This window comes from Mus caroli, unplaced genomic scaffold, assembly GCF_978045245.1.
Source record: "Mus caroli unplaced genomic scaffold, Mus_caroli_1 scaffold_4, whole genome shotgun sequence".
NCBI classification, from domain to species: Eukaryota; Metazoa; Chordata; class Mammalia; order Rodentia; family Muridae; genus Mus; species Mus caroli.
The window spans coordinates 37486856-37505872 of NW_028227259.1; the positions used below are offsets into that span (position 1 = coordinate 37486856).

The window sequence follows — 19017 nt, forward strand, 5'->3', positions numbered from 1 at the left end:
TCTTCCCTTCTCATTCCTGACTGAACACACCTGGATGCAGGCCTTTGTTTGAGATGATAAAAGTAAGCATCTAGCTTTCTGCATAAGGTTCTTAAGTGTTATATGGCTGGGTGGCCTCCCAAGGTCCCAGCAAGTTCTTCTGTGCACATTAACCATGCCTGGCTCATGTGCATGTTGATCACTCATAGATGGTTTTAGGGTCTGGAGAGCTTGTGGACTAGGATGTCCTGCCCTCTGCACCTTCCCCCAAACTGTAAATTAGTGTTAGGCCCTCAGACAATTGTCATTCTCACTGCTGTAGGCCACTTAGACTCTCTGGCATAGAGACAGTTCCCAGTGCCCTGTGGCCAGCTGTCATTGGCCTCTGTACTGGCTAGTTTTGTGTCAGCTTGACACAGGCTAGAGTTATCACAGAGAAAGGAGCTTCAGTTGGGGAAATGCCTCCATGAGATCCAACTGTAAGGCATTTTCTCAATTAGTGATCAAGGGGGAAAGGCCCCTTGTGGGTGGGACCATCTCTGGGCTGGTAATCTTGGTTCTATAAGAAAGCAGGCTGAGCAAGCCAGGGGAAGCAAGCCAGTAAAGAACATCCCTCCATGGCCTCTGTATCAGCTCCTGCTCCCTGCCCTGCTTGAGTTTCAGTCCTGACTTCCTTGGTGATGAACAGCAGTATGGAAGTGTAAGCTGAATAAACCCTTTCCTCCCCGACTTGCTTCTTGGTCATGATGTTTGTGCAGGAATAGAAACCCTGACTAAGACAGCCTCAAAGGACAGATCACAGTCTCCAGGCTCCCAACAGAGCAGAGGTGGTGCTCCCTTTTCAGCAAGGAGCAGCTCTGTAAAGGTTAGGCCATTTGCATCATCTCTAACTATGGAAGCCACTGCCCTTGTTGGCTTCACCCCTGTAAGGTATTAGCATCCTTCACCTTTGCTGGGATTGGGGTGAGGGTGGTGACATGATCCCTACCCCTTGCTGCTTTTGCTGGCTTTGTTCCTTTGATCATGGCTGCAAGTCCCCCAGAAGCCATTGGTCTGAGGAGCTTGAGCTTTTGCCAGTTCTCATCCTGGCCAGCTGTCACCAGCTTCTACTTGGGAGGGAAGGCAAGGTGTTGTGGATTCAGCCCTTAGTGTTGCCTTGTGGTCACACACGTCTCTCTCAAGGAAAAGCAAAGGTGAGTCTGGCCCTAGGGATTTCCATCTGGTGGCCTGACGCAAACCCAAGGCTTGTCACAGCCTAAGGGTCAAAGGCACTTCGTTTGTAATTTCTGAGGCTGTCACTCGGTCACTCAGGGGTGATGGAGGACTGTGGGACCAGCTTGGCCAAACCGCAAAGCCTGGAGGCACCTGGGTAAGCGGTTCACTGAGTCTCAGGAAAGTGGCAGGTAATCTTGCAGTGGGACCCAGGTTATAGCACTACTTTCTCTCCGCCGTCTTCCTTTTACAAGCCAGGATCCATCAGGTTCATACGCTCTTGGATTGTTCATACTTGGGAAGCAAATGCAACCAATCATGTTTCACAGATGCTGCGTGGAGGTGGAGGGGTTTTTAGGAACATACTAGATCCTGCTGGCTGCCACAGAGGAAGCGCGTGCATAAGGAGCAGGCTTATAATAGAATCAGCGGCAACTGTAATTAAGGTTGCAAACCATACCACGCCACTAAAACACAAATTCTTTGCAGCTGTTGTGCTGAGAAATTACCCCGTCAGCCAGTGTTGCTCTTCAGATTCTGTAGAGGAAATGCTTTAAAAATGATCTCACAGGGTGATTTATATATAAATGACTCTTCTGTATGAGACGATCAAGATAGAGTCTGAGTCTCTGGCAGACCACAGCTTCCTCGGTGTCCTGTTGCTATGGGTGACGAAGGGAGCACATGGAACTGAAATGTCTGAACTTTTCTGACATGCACAGGCATGCTGCTGTGTCGGATGAGGTTTTAGATCCAGGTGCCTGGCGCATTATGGACGTTTTCTTGTTTTAAGATGAATTTGGAAAAGGGGCTGTCAGATGACTCGGACGTTTTTATTGACCAGCAGGTAAGCCATCCAGCCGCTGCGTGGTGTGTGAATGGGATGCTATAAGCCAGCCTGGCATCCAGGTACTACTTTATCTTCACCTGTTTGGGAATAGGCGCTGTGGACTTTCCAGGTGCTTTGAAGTATACATTTTGGGGCTGCTTTCCTTGGGTCGTGAGAGCCACAGGGTGAGTGTGCACCGAGGACCATGGCCCCAGTGCAGGGCTGGGCAGAGTGAGCTCCATGGGTGAGTGTGGGACTCAGCCCTAGTGCAGGGCTGTCTGTGTGGCTTCTTGGGACACTGGGTCCCCCCAACCCCTTGTAAGCCGGTACTGCTTGTACCCTGTGTGTCTGTCTGAAAGCACCAAACATTTTCTTTTAGTACCCATAGTAATTCTAACAGCTCTTAAAGATGCTAGTGGATCAGTTTTGTTGAAATGCTGAGTTTCAAGTGGATAAACATTAACACTTCTTTTTAAATTGCTAGCTTGTAGCTCACATTTCAAAATTTAACAAATTGGCTCTGCAGGAACATATAGAAAACAACCAGATTTTAATGTTTGCTTATTATAGGAGCGTATGAAGTTAAGTGTGTAATAGGGTTTTGTTTTTTAAAGTGTGAGAGAAGACAAAAATAACATTTTTCTTTTGTGACATTTCTGTTGATGGAAGATAAAAATAAATGTAAGCTTATATGGAAGATTGTCATTAATCCATGGGTACTTATTTCAAATTTTTCCTCTCTGGGAACTGCTTAATCTTTCTTCCTAATACCTAAGTCCCACTTCCTGGAGGAGACGCTGCTAGATTATCCCTGCCAGGTGTGGGTGTAGAGTATCAGCGCATAGGAGATCGGCCATGCCCTTCCCTTTGCAGCAGGGCCAGAAGTGACCCTAAGGACAGGGGTGGCTTTCCAGGTGGAGCAGCTCCCGCTGGGCTGATATGTTCAGGTGACATGGTTGTGTTTGAAGTAGTGCGGTTCCCTGCTTCTTATCTTTTTCTTTCCCACCAGGCAGATGGCCAGCTGATTCATTTTGCTGGCCAGAGGCCGAGACAGGTGCTCCCTTGCCCATTGGTGTTGGATATAAGGTGGAGTGAGTGTTCTCAAACCCCTGGTCCTGAGGGAATCTCTTTCCTCCGAGCCTCAGTTTGCTTATCTTTAAAATGGGGGTGGGGTGGGGGTGGGTCATAAGAATACTGTGGCTCTGTGTCTAGTGCGCATGCTCACTGCTGCCTTTCTTAAAGTACAGGTGTCTGTGCTTTCTTTGCCCCGAGGCAGGGAGTACTATAGCTTCCCCAGGTCCTGTCCAGTGTCTTTCAGGGCACATGGCAGTTAGATCCAGAGAAACAAGAGGTTCTCAGTGGCCAGAAACCCTGACCATGGCTTCCTGGGATTATGCAGACTGGGAGCACACATACCCCTTTGCCATAATGTGCTGGACTGCATGAGCACCCGATGTGTTGGTTTTGGGCACTGAACTGTGTAAACTACTTGAGGAGAGAGTAAAACCTGTAGCATCTCCAATGTGCTGACACCCTTCTAGCCCCTCCCTTCTCCTGGGTGGTCTGTTGGGAGTGACGTTAGTGCCTGGAAGCATTTAAGGCCCCTTGTGGAGTGAGGGGACAGTCAGCACAACCACAAGTAGGGTAGCATCCTTCTTTCTTCCTTAGGCCTCAGATGTCAGGACCAGCAGGGTGAGCCGTGTGGGAGAGAGGCTGTCAGGTTGTATTGGAGTATGCCTAATATTAGAAAATAAAAACTGGTCCTATTAAGAAAATAAGTGGCTTTTCTTTCAGGGTTTGTGTGGAAGGCCCACTGTCTCTTTGGGGTGGTGTGTAGGACTTTAGTGTGGAACCTGTTCAGGGTCCTCCTGGGAGCTCTGTTGGCTATAGTTGGGATATGAGGGGAAGTAAATGAATAGCAAGGAAGACGTGAGTAGTCACGGGGACTTGGGCTGTGTGTGTGGCATGCGGGGTGGCTCAGATCACAGTGTCCTGAATGCCCACTGCCTCCCTCTGGTGTCTAGAACCTTCTGCCTTGTTCTCATGCTGCGTGTCCTATGTGAGAAGAGACTAGGGGTTTGATTTGTGAGGGTCATGGCTGGCAGCTGCAGAGCTGGCAGTGTGGGTATGATGAGTGCAGCCACGCTGGTGGCTGCCAGGGGACATGAAGAAGGCAGGTCATCCAGCTTCTGTGGATGTGTGTGAGGCTGGCTCTGCCTGGCGCTTGCTCAGCCTTTATGGGCTGAGCTTGAAGAATCTTCTATCCACACCTCCCGCACACACACACACACACACACACACACATACACACACCCCTTGGGTTTCTCTTTTAGCCAAATTAAATTCCTTTGCTCATTTCCCATGGGCTACCTATTGTAGGGCTCTGAAATGATGTCCTGACCAGGGCTGAGCTTGGTAGACCCACAGTGTTCTGCACATCAGGGTGAAGCTGGCCAGTTGTTTGTGGGATTGAAAATCTAGGAAACAAGGAGCAGCTGGTGCTTAAAACATGACCATGTCACCTACACACTCAGCATGTTCACACGAACAACTTATTTCCATTAGAAATTTAAGCAGTCCAAGCCATTTATGTGGGTACACATGGCTAAATATCCATTGACATATTTTCCTAGCAGTAGAAAGTGAAATCAAAAGTGTGAAGTTGCCGGGCGTGGTGGCGCACGCCTTTAATCCCAGCACTCGGGAGGCAGAGGCAGGCGGATTTCTGAGTTCAAGGCCAGCCTGGTCTACAAAGTGAGTTCCAGGACAGCCAGGGCTACACAGAGAAACCCTGTCTCGAAAAACCAGAAGTTGTCTTAAGTAGAGTTGAAAGAACGTTGCTAACATGGGTCGAGGCTGTGGCCTGGTGTGGCCCACTAACACTTGAGTGACAAGAATATGCTTCTGCAAAGGCACATCCTCCCTGGGTCCTGCACGTCCAGCCCTCCACTGTGTGAGGTGATGTCCCCAACTCTGTCTTTGTCAACACAAGTTTTGTTTCAGACCTTAAAACCGAGTCATTGCCAGCCTCTGCAGCCTCCCTGGGCCTCAGAACCCTGGGTATCTTGGAGCCCCATCAGTCTTAATTCATTTCCCATCCCTGTATCTGCTCCCTCAGCTCAGGAAAAGTTAGCCTCTGTCCTCTGACTCAACCCCAGACAATCTGATCCTTCACATGAGCAGCTGTGAACTTGACCTTCAGACTCATAGCCAAGACCACATGTTCTCACCTCCCTTGCTTTTACCTTACTTTGAGTGCTGATCCCATACTTGGAGTCTGTGGGCCTTTGGTGGCTCACAGGGAGTGAGCTTTGATGGACAGGGAGCTCCCTGAAGGGCTATGTGGGTTGGATTTCTGTGTTCCGTTTTCTAAGGAGAGCCCAGCACCTCCACACAAGTAGTCAGCCATGGCTGTGTGCGTGTGAATATTCTTGGCATGTGTTTCCCTACACACTGCCCATCCTGCTTATGCCTCACAATTCCCAGAGCCCAGACACAGCAGGGGCTGCTGGGGGAGGGATGGAGGCACCAGGACAGAGGATGGGTGATGTTCCCATTCAGCATCTCTACAGGAAACCATCTCAGTCAGATGTGACACTGAATGTGTTTGTGTGGTGCTTGCCGTGTGGCACCTTGTCACACAGTACATGTGTGGACTGGGTGTGTCTCAGAGTCTTCTGAGGCTTCACAGCAGTGGAAGGAATGTAGATGTGAGGCTCTGAGAGATGTTCTACTTAGCTTCCCTGATTCCCATATCTTTTGGTTGTATTGAAAACAGAAAAGCTCCTAACAATCTCAATCTTTCCTTCTCTCCCTCCTTGCCCCTCTCTCCACTGTTCCAAGTGCCCTCCACAAACCAAATCTTTTTCTCCCTGAGGTCCTGTTTGTTGAATAGCTCTAAGCAGAAATACTGAGAACATTCCCCACTGCCTTGACTTCTGCTTTGGTTCTTGGATCACAAAAGTTCTTTCTTGTCAACTCCTTAGGTGTGCACCTAATATGTACTTCTTCCCCCTTGCTCTAGGATATTTTCTCCAGCTGTCCCTATATTAAAAGAATTTACTGAGCCGGGCATGGTGGCGCACGCCTTTAATCCCAGCACTTGGGAGGCAGAGGCAGGCGGATTTCTGAGTTCGAGGCCAGCCTGGTCTACAAAGTGAGTTCCAGGACAGCCAGGGCTATACAGAGAAACCCTGTCTCGAAAAACCAAAAAAAAAAAAGAATTTACTGTATTGTGTTTATGTGAGTATGTACTATGAGTATGAGCCCATAAAGAGAACTGGTAGACTGCAGGTTGTAGCTACAAATACTATGTTTAGGTGCCAGGTCAGCAGTGTGGCCCAGCCCTCTGCTGGGGCTCCTTGGAGGTCTGTGGAGCCACTCTTTTGACCCAACAACCAAAGAGCTCCAGAGCAGGCAAGACATGGTTAGGTGTCCAGACATGGCCAGAGGGTACAAGAGGAGGGCAACCAGGGGAGCCCAGATAAGGGAGCTGACCAGATGAGACTGGTGTGTGCTTTGGGGCACAGCTCCACACTGGGTTAGAGCATGCAGCCAGCAGGGAAGGGTCGGCTCCTTCTTGGTGGCCACCAGCAGTCCTGTATGGGACCTGTAAATCCAGATGTGCACATGTCCACACACAGACATACACACACACACAGATGTTCACATACACATAACACACTGTTCCAATTTGATCTCTGCTGCTGCGATAAAACATCCCAACCAAAAGCAACTTAGGGAAGAAGGGGTTTGTTTCAACGTCCACTTCAGTCTCAGTTCACTACTAAAGGAACGCAAGTCAGGAGCTCCTTACAGTTATGGCAGTAATGGCACTGCCAGCAAAAGGAAGACTGTTTCACAGTGCAAGAATTCTTGCTAACCATGGACCCAGGAAGGGTTAATAACAGAAATATATGAGAAACTCAAACAGCTCAGTAACAACAAGAAAAAAAAAAAACTCAAAACATTTTTGCTTACAAGCTGGCTGTATTAGCCAAGCCTTTAATCCCAATACTCTAGAGGCAGAGGCAGAAGCAAGCAAATCTCTATGAACTTGAGACTGGTCTGGTCTACGTAGTGTGTTCCAGGCCTGCCTGGGCTACAAAGTGAGACCCTGCCTCAAAATCAATCAATCAATCAATCAATGAATCAATCAATCCATCTTTCTTGCTGCATGGCAGTAGAGCTGGTTTTCTGAATAGCACATGCAGACCATTCACATGTGCCCTTCATCAGGGAGGGGTGCAAACACAGTATGGTGCTACATCACACCTGCCCTCAGTGTTAAAGGGCAAAGATTGGGGTAAGAGTGGGAGAACCAGCATCCTGGCTCCCTGTTGGTGGGATGGCACTCAGTGCAGCCAGTGTATAAACAGTGAGTGTTTCCTTGGAAACTTAAGTCTGAGACACAGCACCCCTGCTATGCCCATTGCAGCATTATTCACACAGTCAAGACACAGAAATAAGCCAAGTACCTGCTGGTGCCAGTGAAAGATGCATAAAGAAAATGGTGTATATGATGGCTGTGTGTTCTGCCATAGAGCAGAACATCTTATGTTGATTGATGTATGTCAGACAGAAAGGAAGATGGATCCTCCATAGTCTCCCTGGCATGGCAGAATCTAAAAGGGCAAGGTCCTGAAGCAGAGTAGAGCAGTGACTGCCAGGGCTAGAGGTGGTGGGGACAGGGAGACATCAGATCAGTAAAGTGCTACGAAGCCAGGGATGCTCATGTTCATTGGTGTGAGCCTACACTTGGGCGGTTGAGAGTAGAGCCCCACACAGATACTCTGTAAGGTGAGGCTATGCTGTCTTGGTTATAGTTACCATGCTGTAGTGAGCATGTAATCAGAACACTGTGCTGTGCGCTTCAGAGATGCATGCATGCATGGCTTTACCTGTATAAGAAGGCTGTGGCCACCATCCTACAGGGGCCACTGGCTGATGTCAGTTCCTGATGGAGTTTGTTTTTTCACATGTTTACAGTGAAAGTGACACCCCTGTGACAGTACTGTAGAGCCAGTTGCATTGTTTGTGGTGACAGGTGTTCAGTTTCTCACCACAGGTGACTGTGCCTCTCACAGTTAGCCCAGTGTCTTCCTTCACATGCCCTCGGGAATGTGAGGTACACCTCTGGTTATTCTGGCTTCTCCTGATCTCCCTCCTTCAGGAACACAGGCCAGCCCAGTCAGGTCCTGGCAACACAGTCTGAAGGTCATGCCGAGCCCATGTTATGAATGCCCCATCCCTCTATGGCCTCAGGAGATAAATGATCTGGAAATTACAATGTAAAAAGTCACATTGAACTACAGGTGACTGGTTTAGCGCTGTGCCAACATCCTTTGTAACTGCTAGTAATTTCAAGGCAATGGGGAATGGTTTGGGGATTCCGGCCTCTTCCCCTTTCCCTCCTCACCTCTCCTCTACACCCAGCTCCCCAGATACCTCTGCCCTCTTTCCCGCTTTTCATGGCACCACTCATTTCTCTAGGGTTTCATGGTTGTTTCTCACTCTGTCGCGACCTTTCTAGTATGTGCAACTGATGATGTTTCTACTGACTCTTTTTAAAAATGATTCATTTATTTGTAGATTACATGTATGTTTTGTCTGTGTACCACATGCATGTCTTTGCCTGTGGAGATGAGAAGACACCCTGAAACTGAAGTTACTTTGTGGGTCATTTAATGCTGGTCTTCTGGAAAAGCAGCCAGTGCTTCTTTAACTGCTGAGCCGTTACTCCAGCTCGTGTCTCTCCTGACTCTGGCCTGTGTAGCCGGCCTCCCCTGTCTATGACAGTTTGTGCTCTGGTGTTGGACATATAAGGGCTGCTGAAGGTGGGGGTCACACTGGTGCTTCCCAGAGTGCTGCATCCTGTGTCTCCTCCAAGTCAGTCTCCTTGAGGACTGTGCTAAATGAATGGAGCATCTCAGATGAGAGAGAGTGGGTGACAGCACTGTGACCAGGCTCACCCAGGACTGCTCCACTAGTGGCTATGGCTTTTACTACCTGCTCCCAATCCCCTGCCTATCTCCTCTTTCTTGAGGGCTCTGGCTTTGTAAGAGTAGTATATTAAAAAGCACACTTGTCTCTGTACTGCCCTTTTCTTATACACTTAAAGCGGTTTTAAAAATTGAAAGTTTACCTTTACAAAAAGGTGTCCCTTGAACTTAGCCTAGTGCATTGTCAGATGCCTGCTGTGCTGTGCTCATCCCCACCTGCCTTTCCACTGTCTTTTTACCATCTGTCTGGGGCTTCCAGGCCCCTCCCCATTCTGAGGTCTCTAGGCTTCCCTCTTTGTAGGCTCTATTGTTGGTTGAAGTTTCTTGGTATTTGTGTCCAGTCTGCTATGATTCATGGGCCTGTGTTTGTCTTGAGTGACCCACGGTGATACCTTGGTGAGGTTTATACTCATAAGATTGACAGGATTTCTGAATGTGCACAGTAGCATGGATCTTGCTCGAAGTCCCCAGGAAGAGCTGTCTTTGGTGCCTTTCAGCCTCACACTGTGGTGGCAGCTGACTTGCCATGGCAAGGCCTGTAAAGAGGCCAGTGTGTAGATGGTTGCCTACTCCTTATTGATGCCGAGCAAAGTGAACATTCAGTGGCTATTGGACTGAAGAGGCGGCTCAGCACTTAAGAGCAGTGGCTGCTCTTTCAGAGGACACAGGTTCAGTACCCAGCATACACAAAGTAGATTACAATTGTCTGTAACTCCAGTTCCAGGGTCACTACAATCTGACGCCCTCTTCTGGCCTATGAGTGGTCACAGACATACAGGCAAGCAAAGTGACCATATACATAAATTAAACATTTTAAATTATTTGGATGCACCTTGCTGGTGGCTAGGGAACCTGGATTCCCTAGACCTGTTTTGTTTGTTTGTTTGTTTGTTTTAAGATTTATTTATTTCTTATATGTAAGTACTCTGTAGTTGTCTTCAGACACTTTTTCTTCTTGCTCCTTCCTCACTTGTTCCACCCCACTCCCTCACTCTGGCCCAAAGATTTATTTATTTATTATATGTGAGTACACTGTAGCTGACTTCAGACACCCCAGAAGAGGGCATCAGATCTCATTACAGATGGTTGTGAGCCACCATGTGTTTGCTGGGATTTGAACTCAGGACCTTAGGAAGAGCAGTTGGTACTCTTAAGTGCTGAGCCATCTCTCCAGCCCTAGACCTGGTTTTTTATGGGTCCAGACCCTGTCACAGGTTGTAGTAGTCATAATCAGAAGTTACTCTCTATGTGTCATGACAGATCATGGGTGGAGTCTAGCCATCAAAGTTAACCAGTTGAATTCTTGAACATGTATCATACCAGGGAAGTGATAGGGACCCTTCAATATTAGCCAAGGTGGATGGAGATATGGGGTGTAGAGTCAGACAGAAAGTGCACAAATCCAGTAGCCCTGATGGGTTGTAAGCATCTTTGCATTCTTTGACATCCTTGGGGAAAGTGGCTAGTTTATGGCCATTGGTTCTAAGTGTTCCTGTTGCCTATCACTGGAGTATCTGTGCATCCCACCTGATTAGGTTTTTTTTTTTTTTTTTTAACTACATGCCTCAGGGAGACCCAGATCTGATGATGAGCCAGGCTTTGCACACTCTGGCTGCCTGCTCCTTAGAGGCCCTGTTGAACTGACACCTGAGTGCTATGGCAAAATGTGGTAACAAAATGTGGAGACAAAGCCTGGGGTATGATCTCGGGAAGCTTTCTGTGGGGCCAACCACAGCCTAGGCTCCAGGAGGGGAGGCCTTGGCATGCTGTGGACATAAATGCAATGGCACTGGATCTATAGGGTATCACATGCCTTTCTGGGCCACCTTAGTACTCTCCTGTCCTGCCTGCTCTCAGAGAGGAACCATGCTATGGCCAGAACCCTGGCCACAGGCTGTGCTAGCTCCTCCTTACTCCACCTGCTCCAGCTGGTCCTCTCTGCTGCCCCTGGGATGCCTGCCTCCTCTTCCAGCTTCCTTTCCCTGCTGGCCCCTATCCTGGGCCATTTACTACCTGACCAATTGCAAGTGTCCTAATGAGCCCAGTCTGAGCTCCCTCAGAGAACTGTTGATGACTTTATTCCCAGAGCCTTCCTGCCCAGCAGTTGTTAGCATGCTCCCCCTCACCCCACCTCACTCCACCCCACCCACAAAACTCTTTCTATCCACCCCTCAAGTCATTCCCAGGGCCTGAGGTGGCCACTCTCCCACTTTGGGTGTGTGTGGTTAGAGACACACACACTTCCTACCCTGCCTTTTCACAGCCTAGATACCTTTCTGGGGTAGGGGTAACACTGGGGGGGGGGTATACTGGGCCTGAGTTGAGCAGTGTCTGGTACTGGCAAGCCCCTGCCCTGCAGGGTGCCCTCACTGGAGATCAGCTGTTATCACAGGGGCTGTTAATAAGACTTTGATGTCAGACATGCTGGGATTTGTTCTTTTCAAGTGAAAATGACGGCAACTTCCTCTTACAGGGAGTCACCGGCTGGGGCGGAGTTGGAGCCCCAAGGCTTGACTCACTGTCTGCCTCTCACAGTGCCTACCTGGGTAGCTGGAGCTTCCCAGGACCTTTGAGTTGTGTTCTCCATGGAAGGAGTGAAGTCCTGTTCCCTCAATCTTGTCATGAGATGTAATTAACTCATGTCTCTCTCTTTTTTCTTTCAGTCTGCAACTGTGTCTGATGGTGGTAAGTACACATATATTTTATTATTTTTATTGCCATTTTCAAATTATAAAAATATATTTGCCATTTGATGTACTCAGGAACAATGTTCTCTCTGCCTTTCCCTTGTGGTAGTGTTTCCGTTGGAGTTGGGCTGAGGGAGCTAGCTTCTTGGTAGCCTAGGCTTGTGTTTGTGTAACAGCAATAGAGACTGTGCTAGCCAGCCTAGGCAGTGTGCTGGGCTGTGGTGCACGCTCCTGCACGCCTGTGAGCAACAAGCAAAAACATGCTTGCTGAGCCCTTGTACAACCAGCTTCCAGACAAGCAAGTTCAGATCTCAAAGCACTGGCTGAATTCGGGCCACTCTTGAAGTCTCCTTGTAAGAAAAGCATAGTAGATGAACTGTGTGTGGGATGAAGAAGAAACAACCCCTTTCTTTTGTCTTTAAGGGATTTTGTGTACAAGGCTCTTTCAGTGGGACTTCCAGGAAGGAAAGTTACTAGCCATTTCTCCGACATCATCCCTGGTTTTCATTCAGTGGTTAGAAACAAACAAACAAACAAAAAACCAAAAAACTGTCTAAAGCTACTTGGAGAGTTTCATCTAGACACTCCTCGTGCTTGTAGTATTCAGAGAACTTACCAGTTACCAGAGTCTCTAGAAACTTCTGTTGTCTCGCCTCATAATTGCCCACCTTATGCTGGTGCATGTATCCCACAAGAAGGTGCAGAGAGAGCCTCTGGCATTAGGAAGGACTGGGGCCCAGTAGTTCTGTTGGGGTCACTCTGTGGGAATGGAGAAAACTCCAGCTTGAATTACAAACCTGCTCATGCTGGAATGCAGACCACAGGGAGCCAGGGCACAAGTGTTGGAAGCATATATTTTAGAATAAAGGGGTTATATTTCCTGTGTTTTGTACAATAATGGTCATGTCATTTAATCTGTCTTAAGCTAGGAGCAGGACAAGCTTCTTTAATGCTAGAAGAGAAGCAGGTGGAGCAGCCAAGCCTGGGCAAAAAGCGCAGGCGCACAGCCTTGGTTCCCATTTCTCTCTCTGGCGGAGGATGTTTATTCTTGTGGGAAATTCACGTAGTTGAGAGGTTTCCATGATCCATCAGTTTAATAATACATATTATTTTTATTGACATCCCTGATTTCTTACCTGTTGTTAGGAGTTGGGCAAGCCACCCCCCTTGCTGTCCCCAACATCTTATCAAGTTGTCCCTATAGGTTTCAGAAGCTCCCTTGAGGGTGGAAGCCCCTGGCTCCCAGCCCCCACTGTGCCTTTCTGAGGAAGTGGTGTCCTGGCCAGGTGATTTCCCTGCCCCTGGGGGCTTTCCATCCTATGTCCCCTCCTCCTCCACCTCAGATCCCAGGGCTGTGTCCTGTTCTTTGGAGGTGGGCCTGTTATGGTAGGAGGCAAGGAATTTCAGCAACCAAGCTAGACAGCCAGCTATGTTTTATTTAGTCACTTTCATCCTTTTATTATTATTTTTCTCCTCTGAGTTTCTTTTCTGATTATAAGGTTAAAATGAAGTCTCTGTGCCTCAGTCTATGTATTAGTTCCAGGAGGCCAGCATAGTTATGTGCCATTTCCATTGATACTGAAGTGGTATGACTGTCACCCTAGTTGAGGTCCCTGGGGCTCAGACCTGAAGGAGAGCCTTTGCTCCTCAACCTACTGATTCAGCTAAGACCTTCCCTTCCCCACTGGCACCGGGAGCTCTTCCCTGCCCCCCCATCCCCCACCACCACCAGTGCTCAGCTCAGGCCTGTGGAGAAGAGCTAGGCAGAAGCTAGAATGTTTTCACAGAGAGATTATAGACTTTGTCAGAAGTTGACAGGTTCCCACATGGAGCCTGGGAACCCCAGCACTCCACTGCTTCTGTGGAAAAATGTGCTCCAGGTGCAAGCAGGGTGAGGGGCCAGCTCACCACTGTGCCCAGTTGGGGCTACAGCTGCCTCCTCATCCAGCCTGGGCTATGGTTATTAGGAAATCTAGTATCTTCAGAAGTGTCCAGCATCCAGCTAATCATGCCCTTGACATGCATCGACTTCTTTGCTGTCATTCCAGGTCATGTGTAACATTTGATAACGTGTGTTCCTACCATGTAACCTCGTGCTGTTTTAAGGAAGTTGGGTGGTGCTGCTTATGACCTCACTTGTTCGGCAGGAAAGGGCTTAAGACCACTACTGCACCACAGTCTGTGTGTTGGCCTTCTTTGGTGGGCAAACTGTACCTAGGATGGCAGGTCCTGCTTAGAGAAGGGATGTCCCAGCATTCAGAGACTTCCTGATAATCCACTTTGTTGAAAACCTGTCCAAGCAGAAAACAAGGCTAACCTGGAAGGTTGAAAATATGCAAACCAAGTATGGGCTAGGGATGGAGCTCAAGGCTAGAGCCTTACCTAGCATGCATGAGCCCAGGAGTTTTGTCCCAACCTCAGGGAAGTAGAAGGGAAGGTAGGGGTGAGAGGGAGAGAGAGGGAGAGGGGAGGGGACATAAATGTTTGAGTCCCACTGTTGATGCTGGTGCTGGAAGGAGCCTTCCACCCAGAGACAGGTGTGACTTTCACAGTCATCTGTAGTGCCTACCTTACCAGTGTGCTCTCACAGTGCTCCACCTCTGTGTTCCTGCAGTGGTCTACCTCTGCATCCCTTCTGTGCTCCCCGGGATCTCACCTTCCACTGCACTCCTTTGTTCTCAGAGGGGAACACCTCCTTCTCCTGCTTGGGGACAGTTAAGGGTGCTTTTCCTGCTAAAGTTCAGTAGATCTGTTGTAATGTGCATACTGACTGCAGGCAGACTGTTAGCCATTACTGCCAGTTTTAGCGTGCAGGACATTCTGGGAGCAGGGCATTTACAGAGTTTAGAGAGGAGTCTGGAAAGTGTGAGAAGGAACTGGCTAAAAGGGTAATCTTGTCACAATGACAGTGGCCTCCTGTGGCCTCCTGCTGGGCCTGGGACAGAGCCCCATCCTTTCTGTGAAAGGATTCGCCCCAGTCTCTGATTATTCCTGCTCCTCACTAAGCTAGACAGATACAAGAACCAACTCCTGAAAATTGCCCTCTGATCTTGACACCTGTGTGCACGTGTGCGCATGCGCGCGCACACATATATATACACACACACACACACACACACACACACACACACACACACCGAGGGGTGGTGGAGAGAGGGAAAGAGAAAGAAGGAGGGAGGGAGGGAGGGAGGGAGGGAGGGAGGAAGGAAGGAAGGAAGGAAGGAAGGAAGGAAGGAAGAATTAAAGTATGCCATAGAAGAATATTGGAGTGGGAGAAGTTAGGACCATCACCCTGGCATAGTCAGACTGTAGCAGTGTGACCATCAATGATGCTTGGGTGTGGCTTTGGGGTCTGTGTAACACCAAAGTTCTCTATACTGTCCAACCTCACCTGCGTTCTCCTGCAGGCTTGTTAGTCCTGGAATCTGCCATTCCCCATGTCCTCCTGTCAGACCCTTCAACTCTAATTCCCTGGCCCCATCACATCCATCCTTTATGTAGCCAGGCGGTTCTGCTTCTCCTGGCCTTGGCAGTGGCCTCCCTCCCCTCCCCCACTGTGCCTGTCCTCTGAAGTCTCTCATGGGGCAGTAGTTGTGGCATGCCCACACCCAACTTGGACCCCTTCATCTGAGCACAGTTGTCCTGGACCACCTCTAGTGTCCCTGAAGTGGCCCTCCAGTACACCAGGTCTCTTGGCCTCCCACTGTACTCTGGAGGAAGGAACTTGAGGGAAGAGAGTATCCAAGGCTATTCTTAACTTACTGGGTCCTGTGGATGCAGGGCTGTAGGTGCTGGACACTGAGCTAGGCTGGGCCCTATAGGTCCTTGTCTGCACTCTGGGCTGACCTAACACTTGCCTGGGTGCTGGACTAGGTCCCTAGGCTCTGTCCTGGAGACATGAGCATCCCTGCTCAGAGTGGTGGAGGTACCTTTGTTTCATGTTTTTGTTTCTTGTGACCTGTGCTAGGTGCCTGTGGAATTTGCCAGGTCTGCTTAGCCTCCCTCCTTCTGAAGCACCAGCAGACCCTCCCTGAGGAAGCTGTTGTGCCCCATGAGTGCGGGGCTGTGGCCCTGAGAAGACTGCTCGGCTCCCTCAGTCTTCTTGTTCCTGTTAGTTTAGTTTCTACTGTCTCCAGCTCTGGAGGGCTGCCTAACCTCTCAAACAACTGTGGAAAACTTGCCCTTACCTTTTGGTGGTCTGAGGGTGACGTTGCCCTTCTGCCTCTTACCCGCCTCATGTTCAGCCTCACCCTAAGCCATGGAATGAATATTCGAGGTCCAGGGCTGCACTCAGGGAAGCCATCTTCCCGTCCTGTCTGGCAGCTTTGGCTTTGGTCCAGCCTGCCAGCTTCTTCTGTCCTACAGAAGCGGCTGCAGCAATCCAGGTCACAGGAGTGATAGACTGACATGGGTGACACTGCTCAGTGGTGAAGGGCCTTTGCTGCCACTAGAATTTGGAGTTAGGTCACAGTCACTTTCAGCATGTGGTGCATTGCAACTGTGAAGCTACTTGGTAGGTGAATCCATAGTCTATAAACCTACAGAGGCGAGGGAAGTGCAGCCCCAGTGGAGCCTCGGCTACTGTGTGTGCAGCACCTGTGGCTCATGGTGCTACAGGCTCTCCTGGACTTCTCAGAACTGCTCAGGATCTAGCGGGATGGACAGGAATGCTAATGTGTGGCATGTGTGGTGAGAGCAGGTGTGTTTAACCAGAGCCTTTTATTTGGCTCAGTAGTTCACATTTTTTATGGCTTTTTTGGATTTAAAACTCAAATGCCAGTGAGACTATAGACTGTTGGGGAAGCAGGCAGACTTGGTTTCTGCCAAGATGCCTCCCAACACACGCATTTCTTTCTGGTTTTACAAGACATTTGGAAGGAGTTTTTATTAGTAACTATGTTGTGAATTTTTTTTTCAAGCAAAGTTCAAAAGTAATAAAGCCAGTGACTCCTTTCCCTCCCTCCCTCCCTCCCACCTCTCCTCCTCCCTCTCTTCTCCATGTGGGAACCCTGGGTGGATTGGCTTCAGAACTTGTCTCTAGTACACTGGAGTGGGAATGGGGTCCCCTTGGCTCCCCTTAGTTCCCCTCCTGTCTTCAGAGGCTCACCTGTGGTGGCTATGCACTGTGCCTCCCCTGACCAAGGGGATGTATTCATTAGATTCTTAGAGAATAAGACTCAACAGAACTGAGCCTGTGTGGGTCAGCCTGAGGCAGAGAAGCAGTGGGAGCCTGGCTCTGAGGCCCAGGAGGGTAGGGTCAAAGATGTGATGCCTAGGGGCTTCCTGTCCTTGTCCCAAAACTCTGCCTTGGGGAGCTGACTTAGTGTGCTCACTTGGAAAAGCCTTGCTGTATGTGCCTGTGGCTTGTGCTTCTCTGTTACACTTTGATAAAGTGCTGTGTTGGATGCTATCTTCCCTGCTGTCCCCCTTGGCTGGAGGACTGCTTAACAGGAAAAAGGCATGAACGTCTTAAACCCTCACATGTGAGGATCTTTACAGGCATGAGTAGGAAGGAACGACAGAGAAGCCATTCTGTGATGGCACAACAAGGGGACTGACTCTCCGGATCAGTCTGGCACCTCCTGGGAATGTTGCTAAGAGATGTGGTGAGGCAGGAATGCAGTTGTTCCAGAGTTATTTTCCTGGGTGCTCTGCAGTACCAGTTTCTGTGTCAGTTGACCGAGGTGTTTTCCAACCTTGGCATATGAAGGATAACCCTCCTGAAAGCATCTTTATGTGCATGCCTTGATGGAGTCCCTCCAGGGATTCCTGCAAGAACTGGTTGGCTCTGGAACTTCCCCAGACTTATGCAAGGGCTGGCAGCCTTCATCCTGTGGCTCCAAACCATCCCCTGCAACCTCCTGGGGCTCCATCTTGAGCATGTGCTGGTTAGAGTAGACAGAGACATATTTCCGGTGGTCCCCAACTTCCTCCCCATCAATTGGGTCTGGACTGCAGGCTCCAGCCCCTGGCTTTCTCTAGTTCTAATCTGTCTCTTCAGCTCAATGAAGTGTCTCTTGTGGGGACCCTTCTCTGCTGTAGTTCCCAAATGCCTCCTGGCAAATAGGGTGATCTAAGCATGTATATTCTTGATGGCTTTCCTCTCATGAATGACAGTCTTAGGGTGACAGTGGTCCACCTTCCAAGGGTCATTGCTACACACATTTAGTATAATTTAGTGGCAGTAGGGATCTGGTCACAGCCATCCCATCACAACCAACATTGCTACTGCATGCTTTCACTTTCTACTTCTAGACCATGATGTAGAAAGTTCAAAATACAATTTGAGTTTCATATAAAGAGTTCCCTTGGCTTCCCATCCCACAGGATGAACACTGCCATATAATCATGAAGTGCCAGGTCTTACCCCAAGTATGCCTGGCATATCCTATATCCCACACATTCCAGGCATGGGAGGTAACCAGTTCCTCATTCATTCAGAGCTGGTACCTCATTCTGGAATCCAGCAAGGCCTGCCTTCCTGGCCATCCCGTTATTTTCTCTACCTTTCCAAAGCATTCAGCCATGAAAAGTCAGAGCATCAAGATGAAGTGGTAGTGTGGCCCTGTCCGCTGCAGAACCTGTCTTCTGAGATATCACTGTCCTAGCTGAACTCTGGTGGATCTTGGTGTCCTACCCAGCTCTGCAGGGAGCAGGGTGAAGCTCCCAAAAGTATTCTTCTGCACACTGTAGACTATTTGGGCTCACTTCCTTGGAGGGCTCTGAGTCTGTTAGCATTGTGTGGTGTGACACCCAAAGGTGTCCCTTAATGAGGATGTGCAGCAATGCTTAACCATACAGGTTTCAGTGTCTCCAGCCCTCACCTCGGCCTGGCACTGTCACTTAGGCACTGTGTTGTCCCTCTGCATTTGGGATCCAGACATGGAGGGCAGGGACCTGCAAGGTCGCAAGGCTGGTGAGGAAGACTATTCTCACCATGCTATAGACTGGAGGGGAGGACTGTTACGATCATGCTACAGATTGGTAGAGAGGCAACACCGTTTGCTCAGAGCTGTCCTTGTTCCCAGAGCCTAGGGCAGGCATGTAGACAGGACATAGGCACTCCCTGAGGTACTCACCAGCTCTGAACATGATCATAGTCATCTCTGTAGCACTGTACTATGCTTACACCACATCCAGTGACCTTACCTGCCGTGGTTTAAAACATAGGTGGAACATACTGGTTAAGTAACATGGGCTTTTTGGTGAGCCATGCACAAAAGGGATTGGGGGCAGCTTGCAAAGGCCACTTAGAGACAACATATTTCTGGGACAGTTTACCACATCCTGTGAGAAGGAAGGCTTTTAT

The 19017-nt window shown here is 49.1% G+C and overlaps 1 protein-coding gene across 4 annotated transcripts in view; it reads left to right on the forward strand.

The window, feature by feature from the left end:
• The window catches only part of Rgs12 (regulator of G protein signaling 12), an 88652-nt gene that overhangs the window by 36241 nt on the left and 33394 nt on the right, over window positions 1–19017 (forward strand). For 3 of the 4 annotated variants that reach the window (XM_021162904.3, XM_029477648.2, XM_021162907.3), the window contains exon 4: window positions 11685–11706. In XM_021162904.3, coding sequence (XP_021018563.1) covers window positions 11685–11706 — 22 coding nt within the window. Of the gene's footprint in view, window positions 1–1605; window positions 2039–11684; window positions 11707–19017 lie in introns of those variants that run through there. The other variant, XM_029477649.2, reaches the window with a different exon arrangement.